This window comes from Vulpes vulpes, chromosome 1, assembly GCF_048418805.1.
Source record: "Vulpes vulpes isolate BD-2025 chromosome 1, VulVul3, whole genome shotgun sequence".
NCBI classification, from domain to species: Eukaryota; Metazoa; Chordata; class Mammalia; order Carnivora; family Canidae; genus Vulpes; species Vulpes vulpes.
In genome coordinates this window covers 186,240,396-186,264,502 of record NC_132780.1, presented here as the reverse complement: position 1 = coordinate 186,264,502, position 24,107 = coordinate 186,240,396, and the positions used below count along the sequence as shown (strand labels likewise).

General features: G+C 34.5%; 1 protein-coding gene across 7 annotated transcripts in view; it reads left to right on the top strand.

The window, feature by feature from the left end:
• The window catches only part of PNISR (PNN interacting serine and arginine rich protein), a 27,608-nt gene extending 3,501 nt beyond the window's left edge, over positions 1-24,107 (top strand). The window contains exons 2-13 of one of the 7 annotated variants that reach the window (XM_026002916.2): positions 5,236-5,315; positions 7,317-7,435; positions 9,044-9,232; positions 10,615-10,838; positions 12,301-12,472; positions 14,286-14,476; positions 15,523-15,660; positions 16,156-16,255; positions 17,007-17,060; positions 18,101-18,271; positions 19,303-20,389; positions 20,633-24,107. In XM_026002916.2, coding sequence (XP_025858701.1) covers positions 7,348-7,435; positions 9,044-9,232; positions 10,615-10,838; positions 12,301-12,472; positions 14,286-14,476; positions 15,523-15,660; positions 16,156-16,255; positions 17,007-17,060; positions 18,101-18,271; positions 19,303-20,389; positions 20,633-20,663 — 2,445 coding nt within the window. In that variant the 5' untranslated portion in view covers positions 5,236-5,315; positions 7,317-7,347 and the 3' untranslated portion in view covers positions 20,664-24,107. Of the gene's footprint in view, positions 1-5,235; positions 5,316-7,316; positions 7,436-9,043; positions 9,233-9,462; positions 10,839-12,300; positions 12,473-14,285; positions 14,477-15,522; positions 15,661-16,155; positions 16,785-17,006; positions 17,061-18,100; positions 18,272-19,278; positions 20,390-20,632 lie in introns of those variants that run through there. The other 6 variants (XM_026002914.2, XR_003235623.2, XR_011997209.1 and 3 more) reach the window with 6 other exon arrangements.

Sequence of the window (24,107 nt, the reverse complement as noted above, 5' to 3'; positions counted from 1 at the left end):
TTTTTTTTGTATTTATGACCAAACTATCCAATTTTCCAATATTTTTTGAGTGCCTCTTTTGATCTGCAAGCTGCAAAGTATTTCAATATGTACTAGAATGTATGTCTCATCAAGTAGCAAAAGTTACTACATTTTAAATGATTACAAGGTTAGTCTCTATTGGGGCCATTTCCACCTAACCTGAATTGAACAAATGAATTCTTTTTGGCTTTGAGGTCAGTCACCTGGTGTTGTAGGCCTGAAATGGCAGAAAAGAGGACTGTTGAATTTTGTGGTTTCTAAACTTTGTGTGTGTTGTGAGAAACGTTTCACCATATCCATTAAAGGATAGATGTGTTTCTTTGTCTCTGATTTTGCAATTGATGTTTAAGTGCTTTAAAACAAACACTGCATTTTCATCCTCACTCATCTCTGTTAGTCTGTGAGAGGACTTTTGCAAATATTAATGATTGTCATTTAAATAAGTAATTTTAAGAACCTCAGAGCAATAAATGTTCTAATGTCATTTAAGAAATAGATAAATGATGATCATTTCTGGTTGTATTAATTTCTTAGGGATACTGTAACAAATTACCGTAAACTGAGGGCCTAAAACAACAGAAATTTATTCTTCACAGTTCTCTGGGCTAGTGGTCTAAAATCAAGGTTTTTGCAGGGCCATACTTGCTTGTTCCACTCCCAGCTCCCCACCCTTGATCGTTCCTTGTCTCTTCCTAGCTTCTGGTGGTTCCCAGCAATTCTTGGTTTTCCTTAGCCGTAGACACATCACTCCAGTCATAATGGTGTCCTCCCTATGTGGGTCTGTGTCTCTAATAAAAACACCAATCATTAGATTAGGACCTACATTAGTCCAGTATGACCTCACATCTTGAAAATACATATGCAGAGACGCTATTTTCAGATAAGGTCACACTCAAAGTTTATGGGAGTGTGGATAGGACTTAATCGTATCTCTCTAAGAGGACACAGTTCGTTCCATAACAGTGATCATTGTCATGAGCTAGATTTTTCTAGCCATATGTGATAACTTGGATGATCTGAACCAGACCATGGTTATCAGTCCTTTTGTTTTTCCTAAATCCCAATTGTTTCCAAGGAGATGGCAGTTAATTTAATCCCGTAAAGGAAAGGTTTGCAGCCTGGCTAATCTGTAATCAAATTTCCCTAACTTGAGAAGTTGTGCCTAAGGATCTTTAATATTAAGACTGAAGGAAGGACAGATAAATTGGAATTGACTTTTGATGCTATAAAATCAGAGTAGCAGTATTAGGATGTTATTTTCTTCATTGAATATTAGTGTATTTACTTGATGATAAATTTCAGCGAAGAATAAAATATTTTACCACTCAATATGGGCAAAGCACCATGGAGAATCCAAATAATTATGATTGTACTCAAGAAGATCTTGTTTGAGGAAAGAAAAAAAAAGAATTTAACGTAAGTCTCTGTAACTGTACACTGAATCATCTTTAACTTCCCATTATGGAAATTTTCAAACAGTGCAAAAGTAGAATGTAACGAACCATAATGTACTTATCACTCATCTTTAACAGTTAGCAGTATTTTCTAAGTTATTATTAAACCAATGTGTAAATGTCATTTTTAATGATACAGTGCTATGTTATTTCATTGAAAAATACTGGAATTACAAGATTATTATTATTATTATTTTTTAAGATTTTATTTAGGGCAGCCCCGGTGGCACAGCGGTTTAGCGCCACCTGCAGCCCAGGGCGTGATCCTGGCGACCCTGGATCGAGTCCCGCGTCAGGCTCTCTGTATGATGCCTGCTTCTTCCTCTGCCTGTGTCTCTGCCTCTCTCTCTTTAAAATCAAAAAAAAAAAAAAAAAAAAAGATTTTATTCATAGAGACAGAGAGAAAGCCAGAGACACAGGCAGAGGGAGAAGCGGGTCCCACGCAGGGAGCCCGACACGGGACCCGACCCTAGGTCCCCAGGATCATGCCCCGGGCCACAGGCAGCGCTAAACCGCTGCGCCACTGGGGCTGCCCACAAGATAAATTTTTTTATTATTGTCGTATGTGACTTCATAGTCTTGTTTTCCAGATTTTGCAGTTGCTATGTTTATTAGTAAAAAAGATTATATGGTGAAGAAGAAAGTGTGGGGTTTCTAAATTCTTGCTTTCAAATCACTTGTAATCAGTCCTGTTCTTTCATCAGGAAATAATTAATGAAGCCCTTTATCAAGCATTGTGATAGATGCTGAAACATACATAAAAGTTTATATTAAATATCTGAGTATACTATACTAAGTCTTTTCTTAAAATCTATCCCTTTACAAAATTCAGCATATCTCTACATTTTATTCTCATGACCAGAGATAACCCTTTTTAACTAGATTATAGAAATTTACTCTAAATCCTTCATAAGAAAATGAGACAGAGGTTAGGTGATTTAACCAAAGTCTCATAGTTACATTGTATGTTGTTTATTGTCTGTATCAGTCACTATGGGCTATGCTGATCAGCTGCTGCTTTGACTTTTAAAAATCTGTAGATTTACTTTTAAAAAATACACACTCATGGTTTAGTCCGTTAAGCAGTCAACTCTTGGGTTTCAGCTCAGGTCATAGGTCTCAGGGGTTGTGGGATTGAGCCCCACCCACATTAGGCTCAGTGCTTAGTGCAGAGTCTGCTTGTCTCTCCCCTCTGCTCTTCCCCCCGTTTGCTGGTGCTCTCTCTCTCTCTCAAATAAAATCTGAAATATACACATTTATGGTAAAATAATTCAAAGAAGATAAAAATACAAAATAATCAACATTTCCTGGTCTCTTTTTGCTTCCCAGAGCTCACTAGTTTCTAAGAGTTTTTGTAATGTGGGAATTTTCTATGCCAAATTGCATTCTTTAAAAAAAAAAAAAAGATTTATTTGAGAGAGAGATAGTGTGTGTGTCTTGTGTGTGTGTGTGGTGGGGAGGGGCAGATGGAGAGAGAACCTTAAGCAGACTCTGCACTGAGCGTGAAGCCTGATGTGGGGCTGTCTCACGACCCTGAGATCACAACCTGAGGCAAAACCAAATCCAGACACTTAACTGCGCCATCCACGCACCACTAAATTGCATCCTTAATAAGAAAAAAAACCCTCAAGTGGCAGAATTATTCATGCTGTATCATAATTTATTTTTTTACTTATATATATCAATTTATATATCAATTTATATATCAATATATGTCAGCATATAAAAGTCTTTTATCTCACTCATTTTAATGGCTGAATAACAATTCACCGTATGGTTCACTTTTATCTCTGCCTGTGAGTGACCCTAAAAGCAGATGTTCCATGTTATAAACATGCTTCAAGTTTTTGAGGAACATGGGAAGTATACTCGGTTTAAAGTTCTTATGTGGAATTGCTGGGTCAGAGAAATGTGCATTTACAATGTTGAGAAAATACTGTAATGCTAAATTGTTTCCCAAAAAGACTAGCCATTTGGTATTTTACCTATTTCCTCATTTAACACACATCTTCTGTAGACAAGTCAAGTTTTTCAACTGCAGACTGAATTGAAGCGTTTTATTAAATACCTAACTTCTAAAAAAAAAAAAATACCTAACTTCTTACTTCCTTGACTTCTGCTGTTGCCTTCTTTGTTGTATTTTTCTTCTGTTCTGCTTCTCACGATTTCACCTCTCTTCTTGTATTTTTCGCAGCCTAAGTGTATTAAACACTGTATATGAACAGTAGCTTCCATAAAAACTTGGGGCAAGAAGCTTTGAAAAACATAGTAAAAGAAGTGACTGGTCAACAAACAAAAATGGCTACAAGTAATACAAATTAAACTCCTGAAAATATGCAAATAAAAATTTTTTGTGCATAAGGAAACTTTTGAAGTTTCTTCTTTTTTTAAGTAATAAAAGCTTCAATTTATGATATTATGAGAGGTAGGGACAGGCAGAGTTTTTTTTCCAAAATACAAAATGAAATCTGGTTAAGTCTCAGATTGCTTTTAAAGAAGAAAAACGAGTTGAGTAGAATTGGCATGGCTTGATTACCAACTCTACAGTCCCCCACCCTCCCAGCCCAGTTGTAAACTTGAGGAGTGCTATCTAAAGTGATACTGAGACCATCTTTATGGTGAATTAAACTCTACCTTTTTGAAGGTTCTTCTGCTGAGTTTTCATGTGTTTCTCATTTAATCCTTACAAGAACTCTATGAGGTAGACACATATCTTCCGTTTTATAGATTATTCTTTATAAGAGAATAATTTGCCCATGTTCAGACAGCTAGTGAATGGTTTAGGTAGCGTGATGAACCAGACAGAGCTTGTGCTCTGAAGGTCAAGTTACAAGTGATGTTCAGAAAACTAAAAAGGAGAATAGAAAAAGTTGTTCATTACAACCAGTAAAATGAATAGGTAAAAGCAACTTCGTTTAGAGTTATTTTTAGAGAAGTAAATGTGTGTATTGGAAATGATGGTAGGGAGTGAGTGCACATCTGTTTGCAACTCTGGTAAGCACTGTATATATAGCTAGTTATAATGCCTATGCTGTGTGAGTTTATAACCTATGACAGAAAAATCTATGCATTGAGTTCTGATATACCATTAGAGCTTTGGAAATACAGCAAACCATGCTTCCACTAGCTTTTTGGTTCTCATAAATACAAAATTTCTTTATCATTAACCTTTAAAAGTAAATGGAGCCAGAGACCGTTCCATTTTTTCAGTTGGTATTTAATGACTGCTGTGTGCAAGAAGCTGGAAGATAAAAAGGTGAATAGATTTGTCTTTCTATCAACTTTTAAAAGCTGTTGATTTAATGGGAATAAAATGCAAACGTTTGAGGGACAAACTTTTCACCTTACTGGTGTTAATTTTTAAACTTAGTATTCTATAGAAAAATCTAAATTAATGCATTGTATTACTTCTTTGTGCCATTTAAGTTAATACCAGGTGGATGAGATTTTTTCAAATGTTTGTTTCTCAGCATATATGACAGTACATAAATTGTTTATTATTTTGTATTAATTATTTCAGTAAATAGATATTTTGAGAGGAAAAAATGTTAAAAAGTTTTCTCATTTGTAATGTATCTATTTCCCTTAACTCTATAATGGTAAATAGTTTCTCATTATAAAGTTAAATAGAAGAAAAAGCTCCAAATTAATTTGGAGATGATCGCACTTTTATATTGCAACTCTAGACTTTATTTTTATTAATTTTAATAACTTCATAATCTAAGAGTAAACATATACTCTTTTTCTCCCCTCCCCTCAGGGCATAAGTAATCTTGCTGCTATGCTTCCAAGCTGTAGTCTGAATCAACCTAAATTTTAAACAGAAGGTGAACCTCTGAGGTCAGTCAAAATAGCAGTTGGTATTTCTTCTGGGTGTTTCCATTTTATTTATTGTTATCTCTTCATTAAAGTTGTAAAGAGTTCTAGTAAGTTGTATAGCTTTTAAAGTGTTTAAAGGTAGAGTTGCAAAAGAGGAGAGGGGAAAAAGGAAAGAAGAAAGAAAATCTGAAGAGAGATTAGAAAAAGAAGCATTTGTAGCTTGCAGCTGATACCCAGTCTATTGTTGGTCTCAGGTGTGGTGCTATTAAGTTTTTATTTTGCCAAAGTCCAGTGAAGTCATTATAATAGACTATTAGTGTAACTAGAAATCAAGTGCACTTGACTATAAGTAAGTCAAGGTAACAAAAGAATGCATCTTTCCTAATTTATGGTGTTCTTCAGTTGAAAGGTCAGAATCTGCCTTTGATAGAACTCTAACATTCTATGAATGCTGCAAGGACTAGAGCTGCATACTCTTAAGAGACCGAATTGTAACAGTTGTCCTATTTTAGTGGGTGTTTCTTACTCCTTATTAATCTGACGTATTTTTTGTGATCCTGCAATGATAAGGCTTGCTTTTGTCTTGTTTTTTAGAATAGAGGAAAGGGTCAGTCTAAAAAGATTCATTTAATAAAAATCTATTTAAGATTTTGTTTATTTAATTCATGAGAGAGGTAGAGACACAGGCAGAGTGAGAAGCAGGCTGCATGCAGGGAGCCTGATGTAGGACTCGATCCCGGTACTCTGGGATCACACCCTGAGCCAAAGGCAGATGCTCACCGCTGAGCCACCCAGGTGTCCCAGTAAAAATTTATTTAATCCCTGCTTTCTGCCTTAGGGTACAAAAATAAAGAAACATACCCTACTTACCATGTATGTCATTGGTTGTATATCAGTATTGGGTAAAGCACAAATATACTAGATTTGTATGAATTCTAAACTTTTTAATATGAAAGTTTTCAAAGTAGTTTAGAGAACAGTAGACTATGTGATAAAACCCCTTTCTCATACCCATCAGCTAGATTTAATAGTTACTAACATGTATTCTCTCTCCTTCTGTTTTCCATGCTATTTACATTTTAAGAAACTTGGTCTTGTAGGCTATCTCACCTTCTGGATTTGTCAGATTGTTTCTTTTGATACTGTTTATGTCATTCTTTTGTTCCTTGCAACTTCTTTATCCTGAAAATGAGATCCAAAAGCTCAAATGGGGACACCTGGGTGACTCAGTGGTTAAGCGTGTGCCTTCGGCTCAGGACGTGATCCTGGAGTCCCGGGTTTGAGTCCCATATTAGGCTCTCTGCATGGAGCCTGCTTCTCCCTCTGCCTATGTCTGTGCCTCTCTTTCTCTGTATTTCTCATGAATAAATAAAATAAAAAAAATATATAAAAAAAAAACCTCCAGTGGATTTCAGTTAAACACTTTTGGTGAAAATATTCATAGTGATTCTGGTTCTGGGGGCATAATGCTGTACCTCTTGAGGGAGGCTCCTTGTAGGGTTCAGCACCCTTTGATTTTGTGATTTCCTATCAACTTTTAAGATTTCCTGAATCAGTTGTTTCATTAGGTTTGATAATATGGTGATTTTCTAAGTCTATTCTACTTCTGCATTCATTAGCTGTAATTATTTATAAGGAAGAGTTTTCCTTCACCAGCTAGAGCTGTTTTGTTACCCTTTTTAGAGAGTCTTGGTTGGGGAGAGATTAAAATCACTTTTTTCCCTATAATCTTTAAAATAACTCCATTTCCAGAGATCTGTATTGGAAAAAAATAGATTTTTTTCCATATTTTTGAGCTAAATTGATTAAAAGTTATGCTTGCCATCAAGCTCTGATACCATCATTAACATGAGATTTTATACTCTTGCTTGCCAACCTAAAAATTCCAGTTGCCTCTGGCAACCTGTTGACCAGAATTTTAGAGCTCTGATCACATAAATGTATCATCCTATAATTTTGATGTGTGAGCTTTTAAAATTAAAGAACTCTCATTCTCATTTTAAACTATTTATTTTGTTAAAGGTAGAAAATCAGATCTATTTTAAAAGTCAGCATGTGGGATCAAGGAGGACAGCCTTGGCAGCAATGGCCCTTGAACCAGCAACAGTGGATGCAGTCATTCCAGCACCAGCAGGATCCAAGTAAGGAAACAAATTGAATTGGAAGTTGGGGAAGGAGAGATAGAGATGAGTAGGAGATAGGCCATGGGATTAAGGGAAGTGGAATTGGTTTATTGGAAATATTATTACATAGCATACATATTAGGGAATGGATTTCTCTTTAGGGGACTTCCCCAAAGAGTAAAAGGATTTACAAATATTTTTCATTATAAGACTGATTTAGTTCTTGCTTTTCACAAGAAAGGGGAAACTCTTCCTTAAATGTGTTGCTTAAGTAAAGCATACTTCTGTTGTTAATGCCAGGTCTTACAATTCTATGTAACTCATAGTCGACTGATGGTATGCTATAGATATTATTTAAAAATTTCTTCTTATTATGGAGTATTTTGATCATGTATGGATATAGAGAAGAATATAGGGAGCCCCCATGTATTACTTAGTTTTAACAGTTATTCACCATAATTTTATTTCATTAACGTGACCCCTTCCACTGCCCTTTTATTGGGTTAATCTGATACTATTTCTATTCTTAACAGCTACATAGCATTCTGTTACAGGACTATAGTTTAATACATCACTTTTGGATGATTGGGTGTAGCTTTTTACTTTTTGAAATAATAACCATAATTTTGTATACATGTTTTTGCATTGTACTTGTCCATTTATTTGCTGAGGGGAAAAAACATCCAAGAACTAGGTTTGTTACAGCAATGTTGCACATGTGAAAAGTTTTAGATATATCAGATACACGTTGCCCAGGTTCAGCTCCACCTGGGTTATGCCAGTCTGTTTCCACCAAAATATGTGAGAATACTTATTTGATCTTTATTGAGATGTGAAAAAAACATTGTATTCTATTTTGTCTTCTTTATTAAAAATATAAGATTTTAAAATATTATGTATATATATTGGAGAAGGAAGAGGACCTTTAATGTAGCAAGGGAATACATTTTGAGTAAAGAATGACTAGGAAATTGTTAAGGGAGATGTATTTGACTAGAGAAGGGAGCTATATGTAAAGAAGGGTGACTGTGAGGAGGAACAGGAATAGGTAATTATATTCCTCTGAAGTCTTAGGCTCCAGTGTAGGCCTAAATAGGACCTGTTGGAAGAAGAATTGAGTTTGATCATTTTTTTAAAAGAATTTATTTATTTATTTGAGAGAGAGGGAGAGAGACAGAAATAGCGAGAGATAGCATGAGCAGGGAAGAGAGGGAGAAGCAGGCTCCCTGCTGTGTAGGGACACCCCCCCCCGCCCCCCCCCCCCCCCCGAAGGTGCGGCTGGATCCCAGGACCCTGAGATCATGACCTGAGCTGAAGGCAGACGCCCAACTGACTGAGCCACCTGGGTGCCCCTGATCATTGGTTTTTATAGTAAACTAAGATACAGGGGGTAAATTTCTTTTGAGTTAGTGTCAGAAATCAGTTAAGAGTGTTTTCTGAAAGTTTTATGGTTACATTATTTTGTAGCCCGAATATGGGTTATTTTCTAAGCATCCTTTCAGCCATAATATTCTGTAATATTTAAAATCTCTAGTAAGGCATAGCTGAGCTGATTGTTTTACGTTGAGGCACTATTCTATTAGCTCTTAAATTCTGACTGCTAAATTCTGCTATGGTAAATTACAGGCCAGATTGACTGGGCTGCGTTGGCTCAAGCTTGGATTGCCCAAAGAGAAGCCTCGGGGCAGCAGAGTATGGTAGAACAGCCACCAGGAATGATGCCAAATGGACAGGACATGTCTACAATGGAATCCGGTCCAAACAATCATGGGAATTTCCAAGGGGATTCAAACTTTAACAGAATGTGGCAACCAGGTTTGTTATTTCATGTTATCCAGATTTTAGGACTATTTTAAAAATAAAATGTGGATTAAATGAAACTTTCATTTGCTTAGTTTTATGACTTCTTGAAATTAATGCTCCTTAAAGAATAGGCAGTTTCATTTAGATTTGACCTTGAAATTTTATGGTTAAATTTATTCTGTACTCAGTCTGCTAGCATTGTGGCACTCAGTTTGATTCTTTTCTCGGTTCTTCATTCCTAGGCTGACAGGGGCTGGGAACACTGGAAACCTCACTTGGCATCTAGGGAAGAGAGCATTCTATGTCTCTCTGTTGCAACCTCTGGCCTTTTCAGAAGCAGCACTGGCAGAGCAAAACATGTCTAGCCTCTAATTAAAGAAATACTGTGTCACTATGTGACAAATTAGTCTGTCAAATATTCTCTGCCCCTACCATCCACCCATCTTTTTCTTCCTGTTTTTTTCAGATAGTGAAGATCTTCCATAAGTTTTTATGTTTTATTTTTTTGTTTGTTTGCTTGCTTTTTTACTTCACAGTATGATTTAGATTTCTTGATGCTAGTTCAGTTTTCCGTGTCTTGTGATGCTATTTTTAACTTTTTAATAGTCACTTTAAAATATTTATAGAGGAATCTTACATTTGAGTATGCTGATGGTGAAGTTTTAATCTCCCTTTCCCTATTGACACTTACTGTTCCTCAATGTAAGAGTGGAAAACTTAGGAGGTAATACTCTAACCTCACTTTTAAAAGAATAATGAGTATTCTAATCTTTGATACTGTGAGGTAGTTTATTTCTAGTTTCCTCGAAGCTACCCCAAATTTCCCCAGGTTTGAAAATGTTTTGGTTCCCAAGTTCAATAAATGATTCACCCCGGCATTCCCACTCCCCAATTTATTCTACTGGCTTTCTTTGTGACCTGGGCAAGTGATTTAACCTCTGTGTGCCTCAGTTTCCCCTCCTGAAATTGGCAAAAATAATACCTGATTTCTCCCTACCTCACAGGGATGTTGTGAGGATAAATGTGTTCATGTGAGAAAGAAATTATATATAAAATCTCAAGGTGTTATTTTTTATGGTATTGTTACTGAACAGAAATAGAAAAATTGAACAAAAAAATTGCTTTGGATTCTGTTACGTTTATTAAAAAAAACAATTTGAGGCATTTGATTTCCGTATGTTTAGGATATGAATTAGAGTGGAGTTAGCTCATTTGAATTATTTATTAGTTTAATTAATTGCTTATTTTAAAGATATACTAGAGGAATTTGACCAAGAAGTCATAAATTTTTAAATCTGTTTCTTTGCTGAAAAATCTTTCTTGAGATCTTAAAAATTTGTGTTGATTTTGTTATAACCCCCTGTTGAATGTTTTTATGCCTAAATCCTAAATAGAATGGGGAATGCATCAGCAGCCCCCACACCCCCCTCCAGATCAGCCATGGATGCCACCAACACCAGGCCCAATGGACATTGTTCCTCCTTCCGAAGACAGCAACAGTCAGGACAGTGGGGAATTTGCCCCTGACAACAGGCATATATTTAACCAGAACAATCACAACTTTGGTGGACCACCCGATAATTTTGCAGTGGGGCCAGTGAACCAGTTTGACTATCAGGTGAAAGATATTTTGTTGCTTTAATATTGTAGATGTGCACGTAATCCATTCTTTGGAAGTGTCTCATCAAGAGTACCTAAGATCTGTGTTTCACTTTTCAGTCTTGTACAGATAAACACATAATATTATGTCTCAGAAAAGTTACCAATTTTTGAGTATTAAAATCATTAGATTCTTATTTTCTGGTTTTTGATTTGCTTAGGAGAATGATATAAAGGATCATTAGGAAAGATTTGGATAAAATGAAAAATGTGTAAGTTCAATAGCTATACGATGTTTTGTTTTCTAATAATTTCAAAATGGTATATTTAAATGTTGAATAAAGTTTAGAAAATGCGCAGTAGTTGAATACATTATTTGTCAATAATAGATTATGGATAAGACATGAATAAAATACATGAAGAACAGACCATCTTCCTAAATGCAGTTCCTTCTGCTATGTAGAATTATGACTTTTTCTAGTGATGTCATTTTTTTTTTCCATTCTGACATGACATGTTAATGGAATTGTACATAATTTCCTTTGTAGCATCTAATTCATTCCTAGGGACATAGAACTCTATGGGGAATAGTATTATTATGTGGGGCTTTATTTTCTCTAACTACTCTGCCAAGGGTCCACCCTTAAATTATGGTACTAGGCGTCATTTTGAAATAACTGATTGCAGTTGTTACCTTATAAACTGAGCTAGTATAATTTAAAATTTTGAAAAAAAGCCATATGTTGTTTCACTAACTAGATTAATAAAGGACATAAATGTAAATAATATTCACCTTGAGAATAATCTTTATTCATACATATTCACATAATTGTGGTATACTCATACTTGGTATACAGATCTGACTGTTTTTGTTTGGTTTGGTTTTGAAGAGATGTAGTAGCAGGAGCTTCTACTTACACCCTATTATCTTGATAGATCCCTATGTTAACAAGACAGCTCTGTTGGCAATGGGCTTAGAAAAGCCTCTGAAAATCGCAAAATTGCAAAAAATATTTAATGATAGTTTTATTTTGTTAAAATAGATACTTCTTGCTAGATTATAGAAACAATTTAAGTTCCCATAAGAAATAAGTTGGAATTGATTAAAAAAATTTTTTTCCTGTATTTTCTAGTTCCAGAAAAATTCACATTTGATTTCTTGGTAGTGGAAGGATTAGTTTATAAATGGATTCAGAATGAAAAAGGGCATACATATATCCTTTTCTATACTTCTTGAAAATAGTGTATTAGCTGAATTTTAGATGGCTCTTTGCATTTACATAGGTAGAAAATCTTTACCTTTCTTAAGAAAAAGTAAGCCTAGGTCTTGGGGCTACAGAAATATCGGTGGATATTAGAACCATGGAATTCTTGGATTTGCTGCACACATGGATTTCTACTGTCCCAGTTCATAACACACGTGTGTCCCAGAGAGTATATTGTATTAATGTGAAGAAAAATAAACTGCAATACTCTTTCAGCATGGGGCTGCTTTTGGTCCACCGCAAGGTGGATTTCATCCTCCTTATTGGCAACCAGGACCTCCAGGACCTCCAGCACCTCCCCAGAATCGAAGAGAAAGGCCATCATCATTCAGGGATCGGCAGCGATCACCTATTGCACTTCCTGTGAAGCAGGAGCCTCCACAAATTGGTAGCTATTTAAGTTTAGTGAACCACAATTGACGTGATTTCTTAATCATGTAAAGAGAGTGTTTTGTTTTCTTAAGTTTTGTTATACTTTTGATATGTTAGGAATTGACAGTTTAAAACCCTATGATTTTATAGGCATAACCTTTAAAATTAAAAAAAGATAATGGTCTAAAAGATAAAAAATTCTGAATAATTTTAAGATAAATTGTTACCTTAAACTCCAGATTTTGTGATGAATTTTAAATTTATCGTGGCCATAGCATTTTTTTTTTTTGGTCTTATTTATGCTTTTAAAGATTTTACTAATTTTTTGAGAGAGAATAGAGAGAGATTGAGAGAGCATGAGCAGTGGAGAGGGGCAGAGGAAGATGGAGAAGCAGGCTCTTGGCTGAGCAGGGAACCCAGTGCAGAGCTCCATCCCAGGACCCTGGGATCAGTACCTGAGCTGAAGGCATTCGCTTAATCAAATGAGCCACTAGGCGCCCCATGGCCATAGCATCTTGATATTTTTTTCATTGTTGACAGTTTGATACATTATGCCAGTATATGAAGTTTCCCCTTTAAAAACTTCTTAGTTGTTCTCTGTCTCTGGTCTCTTTCCATTCCCAGTTCATCTGACACACTAATGTCAGATTAATTTTCCTTTTATTATTTCACTTTCCAGAAATATTTTGGCAGAAGATTTAAATTTTCATCATTATATTACAACTAATTTAGGTCTAATGACAAGTTACAAACTTACACTACTTTATATCTAGAAATCCAAATCAAACACTTAATAGACCAGAACGTTTAAGTCTTAACTTTTGATTCTAATTTCTTTTTTAACTTATGGAATCATATTTGTTCAGATGAATTCTCATTGTGAAAATAGACTTATACTTTTGTTTGACTCTTTCTATTTTCATATTTTAAGAAGCAATGTAGTGTAAGTTTGGCTTGGAATTAGCCCACATCTCTGCTACTGTCTTTTTTTTTTTTTTTTTTTTTTTTTTTTTATGATAGTCACAGAGAGAGAGAGAGAGAGGCAGAGACACAGGCAGAGGGAGAAGCGGGCTCCATGCACCGGGAGCCCGACGTGGGATTCGATCCCGGGTCTCCAGGATCGCGCCCTGGGCCAAAGGCAGGCGCCAAATCGCTGCGCCACCCAGGGATCCCTGCTACTGTCTTTTTAATTTTGAGCACATCACTTAATCTTTTTGAGTGTCAGTTTTCTTTTTTTTTTTTTTTAAATTATTTATTTTTGATAGTCATACAGAGAGAGAGAGAGAGAGGCAGAGACACAGGCAGAGGGAGAAGCAGGCTCCATGCACCGGGAGCCCGACGTGGGATTCGATCCCGGGTCTCCAGGATCGCGCCCTGGGCCAAAGGCAGGCGCCAAACCGCTGCGCCACCCAGGGATCCCTGCTACTGTCTTTTTAATTTTGAGCACATCACTTAATCTTTTTGAGTGTCAGTTTTCTTATTTGAAAAAGAGATGGAGTAATAGTGATTTTTTATTTTTTTATTATTATATATATTTTTTTAGAATTAAGCAAGATAATTTAATGTGCTTTCATAGTGCCTGGCTCATTATAAGCATTAACACAATATTCACTGCTATCATTAAAAATGATCTTAAAGAGAAGCATAATGGTTAATGGGTTGCTTTACCACTGTCTTAGTAGAGAATGATAGTTACAAGCACTCTTTATTTACTCAGAATTCTTTAATTTACTCACAAAGTTTGTAGAAATTCAAGAATAAGGAACTAACTCCTGCATTTATGATTTTTACTTAACTAACTTACAGGTACTTTTTTCCATGTGAAACAGATGCAGTAAAACGCAGGACTCTTCCAGCTTGGATTCGAGAAGGTCTTGAAAAAATGGAACGTGAAAAGCAAAAGAAGTTGGAGAAAGAAAGAATGGAGCAACAACGTTCACAGTTGTCCAAAAAAGAAAAGAAGGCCACAGAAGATGCTGAAGGAGGAGATGGCCCTCGTTTACCTCAGAGAAGTAAATTTGTGAGTATTAGAATCACTTAACATGGAAGTCTGTGTGATTTATGTGTGAAAATTATTAAAAGAAAAAACTAATGGAGCCTATAAAAAAGTATTAGTTTAATGTTCTTGAGATTACTTTTAGTAAGTATTTTGAGAATTATGATTGTGTATATTGTTACTGAGGGTGAATAGGAGGAAAGGAGCAGTAAGCTTATAAAATGTTCTTTTTTTTTTTTTTTAATTGGAGTTTAATTTGAAAATGTTCTTTTCAGAGAGGAATTATTCTGTGGGATGCTAGATAGATCTCACCTTGAGAAACAAATCTGTATTTTCTTGTTGGAGTATTACAATGATCAGCTTTTACTTAGGATTTTTAAGGGTAACTGTAGAACAGTTTGCCTAAAGAAGAGTTCTCTTTCGAAGGTGTGCTATTTGGGTATTGAAAACTGATAGCTAGAAACAGACTGCTGGCATTCCCTATCTGACGTAGACCTCATTTCTTACCTGTCCGTTTTACAGTGAAAAGGGGCAAATTTCACTAAGTTTCAGAGCCAGCTAAGATCTAGAAACTACAGAATTTTAAGTCACATTATTTTAGGTAAATAGCTTAAATTTATAGTTAAAAAGGTTATACTGAATAACATGAATGTGGTCCATTTATCCAAAGTTTTACAAGCCACTCATTTCAGGACCATCGTATATAATCGATATTAAATCAGTCTTGGCGTGATATATTCCTAGTTACTTACTGGTAAAATAAGGTCAAAATTGACTGAGGAAAAAAAGTTGGAAAGTAATTAAAATAATTGATTCTTATAAGCTATCTCATAATCTTACATTTCCTCTCAGGTAACAACTTTATACTACTAACTTATATACTTATATACTAACTTATATAACTTAAATACTATAACTTCTAAATTATATCAAAAATATAATTTAGAAATTTCATTTTTATATATTTGTTTCATAGACTTTTTAATTTGGGGTTTTAAAAAAATGTGTAAGATAATGATTTTATATTATAAGCCTGAAGTTGGGCTACCCATACTATTACTTTTTTTTAGGATAGTGATGAGGAAGATGAAGACACTGAAAATGTTGAGGCTGCTAGTAGTGGAAAAGTCACCAGAAGTCCATCTCCAGTTCCTCAAGAAGAGCAGAGTGAACCAGAGATGACTGAAGAAGAGAAAGAGTATCAAATGGTAGAATGTTAAATTTCTTACCATGTATAGGATTTTTAAAATTTTGTTTTTTTATTGTTTATTTTTTGGAGAGGGAAAGGTGGGGGTGCAGAAGGAGAGAGAGAATCTTAAGCAGGGTCCACACCTAGCATGAAGCCCAACATGGGGCTCCATCTCACAACCCTGAGATCATGACCTGAGCTGAAATCAGGAGTCAGGTGCTTAACTGACTGAGCCACCCAGGTTGCCCCAGTTTTTGTATTTTAGAATAATTTTCAAGATACTTGCTTTCCGGGACGCCTGGGTGGCTCAGCGGTTTAGTGTCTGCCTTTGGCTCAGGGTGTGATCCTGGAGACCTGGGATTGAGTCCCACGTTGGGCTTCCTGCATGGAGCCTGCCTCTGCCTCTGCCTCTCTCTCTCTCTCTCTCTCATTAATAAATAAATCTTTAAAAAAATGTTTATAAAATGGCTTTGGCTATTAATTTTTTATAAACACATAAAATACCCTTTCATAGATGTTGCTGACAAAAATGCTTCTGACCGAAATTCTACTGGATGTCACAGATGAAGAAATTTATTATGTAGCCAAAGATGCACACCGGAAAGCAACGAAAGGTATATTGTGGGTGTTCTTAATTTTGTTTTTCTGGGAGTATTTTGGTTTTGGTGGCTCTTTTGGACTTTTTTTTTGTTGTTGTCCTTGCTGAATTCTAGCAGATACTTGAATATTTCTTCTTGCATGTTTTAACTCTCTGGGAAAGGTTAGATTTGTAGATACCATATTAAAGCTATACAAGTATACAAGTATTTTTCTTTTACCCAACTTGCCTGAGCACAAATGAGCAGTTATGCTATTGTTCCATAAAAAGCGTAGTGGAAAAATTCTTGATGTTCAGTTTATTTCAGAGGCTTTTTTTTTTTTTTATAGATATTGTGGTATTGTTGTATAACTTCTAATACAGTTTAGTTTCATTAATGAATTATGAACCTTTAGTTTTCACAATTTACCACTTGTAGTTCTTACAGAAGCAAGAAATTTACCCATCCCCACCTCCCATATTTTTAGTAACACTTAGAAAATATATCAAAAGCAGATTTTAAATTATGGGCCATAGCCTCAAAAATAAAATACTGATGTACTGGTCAACATTTTTCTTCGTTATAAACCAATTTCAGCTCACTTCAGAATTAAAATTTCAAGGCCAGACATGCTACTGGTTTAAAGTGAATGTTATGTTTTTAATGTTTCTTCTCTCCCCAAAAAGCAGCAATAGTAGTAGATTTAACAATACCATAGACTCTCATGACTATGAAATCGTGGCTATTTGTGTTAACATGTTGTTCCTGTTGTTGATGTGATACAAAGCTCCTGCAAAACAGCTGGCACAGTCCAGTGCACTGGCTTCCCTCACTGGACTCGGTAAGTGTTTTCCTTATTTGTGAGAGGGCCTTAAAGGGAAAATCACACTTACCTTGTCTCTCTACATGTTCTGTTTTGAAACTGTACTATTCCTACTCAGTTTATAAAATCTAGGTCTTAGGGTTATATCAGTCTCTAAAAGGTTTGTCTATCTTTTTTTTACTAAAGCATTCACAGAGGGATTATAAATGTGACTAATTCATAGTTTATTGGGGCAAGTTGTAATAGTTCATAATTAAGCTGTGATAATATTTAAGCTCACCTTCAAAATTATTGCATCCATGCTTTAGGGAAGAACCTATCCACTAATGCTTTTAAGCACCTTTATTTAGATTGTGTTGTAGCAAGTTGAGTTTTAACGTAGAGGAAAGGAGTTTATCTTATCATAGTATAATAGTAGTGATGTGTTCATAATTTGCTCTTTGCATGATATATTCTCAAGTATATAAAAGCTTGAATGTGCCTTTTCCGCATCATTTCAAATTAATCTTTGTGGGGATCAACAGAAATGGGTAGAACCAAATGCCCATGTGATTTTGTTATGATTACTATTTAGGTCACTTCAGGGTGGGGAGTAGTTTTAGCACTATACCATTTCTGTACCTTTGAGAATTGTATTACCTGGGATTTTTGAGCTTTGAACAATGAAAGGATTAATTTTAGAAGTATTTTTAGGATCATTGGTAGTTGAATTGACTGGTTTAGTGAGGCTTTGTTATTGCCCTGTTAAATGGTTTTGTTGATTAGTATGGACAGTAAAACAAAACCATTATTCTTTCTTTATACCGTTATACCTTACACCATTCCTTCATGGTGAGAAATATATGAAATATTCCAGGAAGAATGAGATTCTATTAATTTTCAGGAGGGCTCTATGAACTCCTTAAGAATTAGAATTTATACTTCTCCCCACCCCGAATAAGCATATCCTTCCAAGATAAGGCAATGAAAAAAGAAATTAGCTTTCTTCTCAGACCTTAAAAATTTTTTAGTGTATAGAATAATTTTTCTATATGATAGACTGCGCTTTATACACACAGGTGGACTGGGTGGTTATGGATCGGGAGACAGTGAAGATGAGAGGAGTGACAGAGGCTCTGAGTCATCTGACACTGATGATGAGGAATTACGGCACCGAATCCGGCAAAAACAGGAAGCTTTTTGGAGAAAAGAAAAAGAACAGCAGCTGTTACATGATAAACAGATGGAAGGTATACCTTTTAGACTCTCTTAATTTTTGTCCAGTTTTATTTGTATTTTTATTTTTTAACCAACCTAACAATAACAAGGATAGAATTAACGTTAGAATATAGACATTATGTGATACAACCGAAACCAAGGTTTTGGCTTATTTGGAGTCTCAAAATTAGTATTCAAAATATGTAGTTTATAAAAGGTAAACTTTGTCTAGTTTTGTAAGATATTAATTTCAGTAGCTGTAAGTTAAGCTATTTAGGGTATTTTTATTTCTTTCTAAAGTTCTCAAAAATGAAAAAGAAAGCTTTTGAGATGGCAGAAATCTATTTGTAAAACTATTGAAAAATAACTTGTAGCTAGGATATTTAACATGCAGCTAGTAATATTTTGGAAATAGAGGGCTTTTTTTCAATAGAGGGCTTTTTATAGAAGTTTTTAAATGCAAAATACTACATATGACTAGTTTTTTATAGTCGACATAATACTAGGAATACTGCAGGAATAGTTTGAAGTTTTTGAAAAAGTCATACTTGGACAATTGGAAAGGTAATTATTGAGTTAGCAGTTGAAAATTCCCTATAAATTACCTAACTTATTTTAGTTGCCTTATTGGACAAAAGAGAAATCTTTTCTCATTGCTTCAAATGTACCTTTACACTTTGGTACTCTAGTTGGTGTATTGAGCATTTGAAATGTAGCTAACCCTAAATTGAAATACGCCATAGGTATAAAATACACAGTAGATTTGAAAGATTTTCTGTGTCCCCCCAATAGCAGAATATCGTAGTATGCTTTTAAATTTATTACATGTTGAAATGGTAATATTTATGATATATTGGGTTAATAAACTATTGAAATTAAATTCATCTCCTTTTATTTTTTTAAAGTAGTCACTAGATAATTTTGAATTGCTTATGGCTTGTATCCTATTTCTGTTGAACAATGCTGTTCTGTTATCATCTGATAGCTTGAAATTTGGTAGTTCGGGAGTTATTTTCATTATACAATTGACTTTTCATAGTATTTTTGTCTTTTTCTGTTTCAGAAGAAAAGCAGCAAACAGAAAGGGTTACAAAAGAGATGAATGAATTTATCCATAAAGAGCAAAATAGTTTATCACTACTAGAAGCAAGAGAAGCAGATGGTGATGTGGTTAATGAAAAGAAAAGAACTCCAAATGAAACTACGTCAGTTTTAGAACCAAAAAAAGAGCATAAAGAGAAAGAGAAACAAGGAAGGAGTAGATCAGGAAGTTCTAGTAGTGGTAGTTCCAGTAGCAATAGCAGAACTAGTAGTACTAGTAGTACTGTCTCTAGCTCTTCATACAGTTCTAGCTCAGGTAGTAGTCGCACTTCTTCTCGATCTTCTTCTCCTAAAAGGAAAAAAAGACATAGTAGGAGTAGATCTCCAACAATTAAAGCTAGACGGAGTAGAAGTAGAAGTTATTCACGCAGAATAAAAATAGAGAGCAATAGGGCTAGAGTAAAGATTAGAGATAGGAGGAGATCTAATAGAAATAGCATTGAAAGGGAAAGACGAAGAAATCGGAGTCCTTCTCGAGAGAGACGTAGAAGTAGAAGTCGCTCAAGGGATAGGCGAACCAATCGGTCCAGTCGCAGTAGGAGTCGAGATAGGCGTAAAATTGATGATCAACGTGGAAATCTTAGTGGGAGCAGTCATAAGCATAAAGGTGAGGCTAAAGAACAAGAGAGAAAAAAGGAGAGGAGCCGAAGTATAGATAAAGATAGGAAAAAGAAAGACAAAGAAAGGGAACGAGAACAGGATAAAAGAAAAGAGAAACAAAAAAGGGAAGAAAAAGATTTTAAGTTCAGTAGTCAGGATGATAGGTTAAAAAGGAAACGAGAAAGTGAAAGAACATTCTCTAGGAGTGGTTCTATATCTGTTAAAATTATCAGACATGATTCTAGACAGGATAGTAAGAAAAGTACTACCAAAGATAGCAAAAAACATTCAGGCTCTGATTCTAGTGGAAGGAGCAGTTCTGAATCTCCAGGAAGTAGCAAAGAAAAGAAGGCTAAGAAGCCTAAACATAGTCGATCGCGATCCATGGAGAAATCTCAAAGGTCTGGTAAGAAGGCAAGCCGCAAACACAAGTCTAAGTCCCGATCAAGGTAGTATACTTTTTAAAGTATTTTGTCTGATTTTTAAAAAAAAAATTTGACTGAATTTATTCAAAGTTGAAAGTGTCCTTTCTCTCTCTCTCTTTAATAAACTCAGTTTGGTACTTGATAAATGATCATAGTCTTAAGTAATTTTAGAAATCCTATATAATAATATTTATTTAAAAATTGCAGATTCTTTAGTTTAAAATACATTTTTATTTTTAAATTTGTCTTTTCCCTTTTTTTTTTCAGATCAACAACCCCTCCCCGTCGTAAACGCTGAGGAATGATGTGGCAAGAATGCCATGATGTTTAAAAAATTCCATGAGTTTTAAGGGCTTGTCTCATTATAGAGGCACATTGTGGCTGTGTAGGTGAAACCAGAATCTTTTTTTTTTTTTTTTAATCTGTAAATAGGTGTACTTTTTCCAAATGCTGCTCCAAGTTACTTAATAGGATTTCTTTGTATTACATTTTTTTCAAAAAAAATAGTGCTTAATAAGACTATAAACATGCCATTCTCTTTCAGCTGTAATGTTCTTAAAATTATTCTTGAATGTACTGTGATGTCAATAAAGCTCTTCAGTTCATTTTTGTTAACCTCTTGCACCTTAATTTTATGATTTTAATCTAAGGAACGTACTTTTATAAAAAGGCAGCTGGAATTTTGTATAACAGGTTTTAAAGGTACTTCCTCTCATCTTCCCCAAAGAAAATGGTTTTAACTTAGTAGTTTGTCAAAGTTTGTAAATTGTACCCATGGATTTTTGTCAAATTCCAACTTTAAGGGTGTAGAAGAGGGCCAAAAATAGATCTTTTCATTTGGAAACATTTGAAAGCTTTCTAAACTTTTCTTCCTATTTTGAGGATTTTCAAGTAATATATTTTCTGTGTATAAAGTATGGTTTACTTCTTCTGTACAATGAAATTGCTGGAATCAATCAAGCCAGTGCATCATTAGAGTTATTTATAAGGAACAATTGTGTTTGACACTAATAGTCAAGTCTGGAACTGTATTCTGCAGTTATCCACTTCTGTTTTAGAAGCGTATTTTAAACACTGGGGTATGACAGAAATAAGACTCACAATTCAGTATATTTATTTATATTTTTAAAGTGTAATATGACCTCAGCTCAGTGGAGGAATGCTGTATTATGCAGGTTTGTGTCAATTTCATGACCTTAAAATGATTTGGTTTTGTCACTTTCTTACAATTATGATCAGTGAGTGGTCTAGCTATTTAAGGCAGTCATAACTTACAAGTAAAATGAGGCTCTGCAGGCATCTAAATGCTCAACTGCTTTCAGGGTCTGTTTTTATGTGATTATTCACTTATGCCACAATAGATACATCTCTGAAAACAAACGCTTTTACATTTTAGTTTAAAAAGGAGAAGAACAAGTTCAGGTCACGGAAAAGTTTTAAAGTAATGCCTTCTTACCAGCAATAGTTCATTTTAAAATAAGCCAGATTTTTGCCAAGATCAGTGTTTCTTCAAAATGAAGGTAGAAATAGATTTGTAAGTGTGCTCTTGTACCTCTACATAGGTTCTTAAATTTTGAGCAGTTATGCATTTATCTAGAGGAAATAAATCAACTGTGAATAAATGCATGTTTACCAAAATGGTTGTTTTACAGTGCATTTAGTTCTGATATTTATAAAGTTGATATTTCACAGAATAACTTTTAAATAGTTTGGAATTCTATATAGTTTAGACATCAGTCACGTGGAGACAAAATGAAAATGTGCAATATTTTTTATGTAGGTGAGCTAACACAATGTACCTAATTGCAGAATTATCAGATTAATTTGTAATAGATAAGTTGTATAACATTTTCATATCTTAAAATGTTTTTTAGATCAATCTTCAGGTGAAATAATATTTTCAAAATAAAATTCTACAGAAAAGTTCTGTTGGCTATGATATGCACATTTTTGGGCAAGACAAATGACTAGAGCCAAAAATAGTATTTGACAGTTTTATTTACTCTGCCATAATATGCAAGCTTCTTATTTAAATCTGTAGATATTTTTTAAAACACAGTCATGATATATGTGATTATTAGTAGCTACATCAGTGTTATAATTAGGTATTTGGGTTTTTCAGGTTTTATGGATAATTTAGAGAAATCATCATTTCACTGACATGTAATGAAGTATGTTTACCTTAGTGGTAAGATTTTCTGAAATAGGGCTTCCATGATTTGGGATGTGAATGCTAACACACATAAGTTGACTAGATACTTAATTTGGTTATGAAATCTTCTAAAATGACACCACCAGAAAATCAGTAGATTCGATTTTTGAGACAATCATGGGTCTGAATTGATTAATAAAACTGTCTTGGGTTTCTCTTTTAAAGTATTTCTAGTGTATTAATCATATTTGTTTTTGTGCAATGGGGGTTATACCACACCATTAAGAGAATAAAATGTAATTTGAAAGAGGGAATTACAAGATTTGTTTAATGAAGGCCCCAAAATATAAATAAAGACTGGTGTGGAATCTCAGTGTATGTTTTCTGCCATTGTAAAATGTCTTTTTTTTAGCATCTGTTTCTAATGGTATAATACACAATAGGTGAATTTCCCAAATATTCATTTTTTTTTCAATGTCTAAGTTACTGTTTCTTCAAAGAAACACATGAAGTATAAGTAGTAGGTGAGACTTTTTGTTTTATGTGGGAATTTTTACATAGGAATTGTATAAGGTCCAAAATTCCTGTAATACTGTCTTATGGAAACGTTTACATTTAAATGGAGTTTTTCTTCTCTTATATACATTAAAGTCTATTTTCATTTATTGACGTTTCTAAAATGTACTAATCATGGTTTGATAGAAATATTATTAGATCCATTGGATTGTCCTGACTGCTGCTTAATATATTTTGAGCAAATCCTGTAAATACTGTGAGCCTCAATTTCTTCAACTATAGAAGGGTGGAATTTGATTATTTCTAAGGTGTTGATTGAGTACTTCTAGCTCTTAAGTTTTTCGGTTTTCAGTTGCATTTGGCTGTAATGTCTAACACTGAATGGGAAAATAGGCTTTTTATTAGCTCTTAACATAACTCGTGTGATGAGCTACATTATATACCTTAAAGGTTTGTCATGTATAGAATTTTCCTCTACACAAAGATTAAATCTGCCACAATCTGATTATGATAGTGTAAACTAAGATGGAATTATGCTGTGTTACCAATTTATGTGGAATTCTGTAAATATGAAAATACAGCAGTTAAACTCTGAGTAGGCATACATCATTTCAAAAGGGTTAAAACTGTTAGCTGTAAAGGGAGCACTTTACACTTAATTTGAATGAAAACAGTTTTTATAAATACTAAGTTTCAAAATACTAAATAGTTTTTTATAGTAAAATAAATTGTAGACTCTGTTTTACAACATTTGGGTAAGGCCATAGCATTGGTCTAGGAAATATCTCCCAACAATGGCCATAATACTACAACTGCTAGTCTTTCCAACACAACTCAGGTTTAAGCATCATTGAAAAAGCCTTTGTTGATTTTTATAGAGAAAAGTATAATGAGCTAGTTTGGCTTATGAGGGCCAAACTAGTGGATATTCAAGAGGCTTTTGTTTCCTGTATTAAGGCAAATAACTATAAATTGCCTTTGTTGTTGCCTTTGTTGTTGAAAAGGTAATGGGAAGACCCTGAAGCCTAGGGAAGTGGTACAAAGTACATTTAAATAAAGCTTTTAAAACTTTAA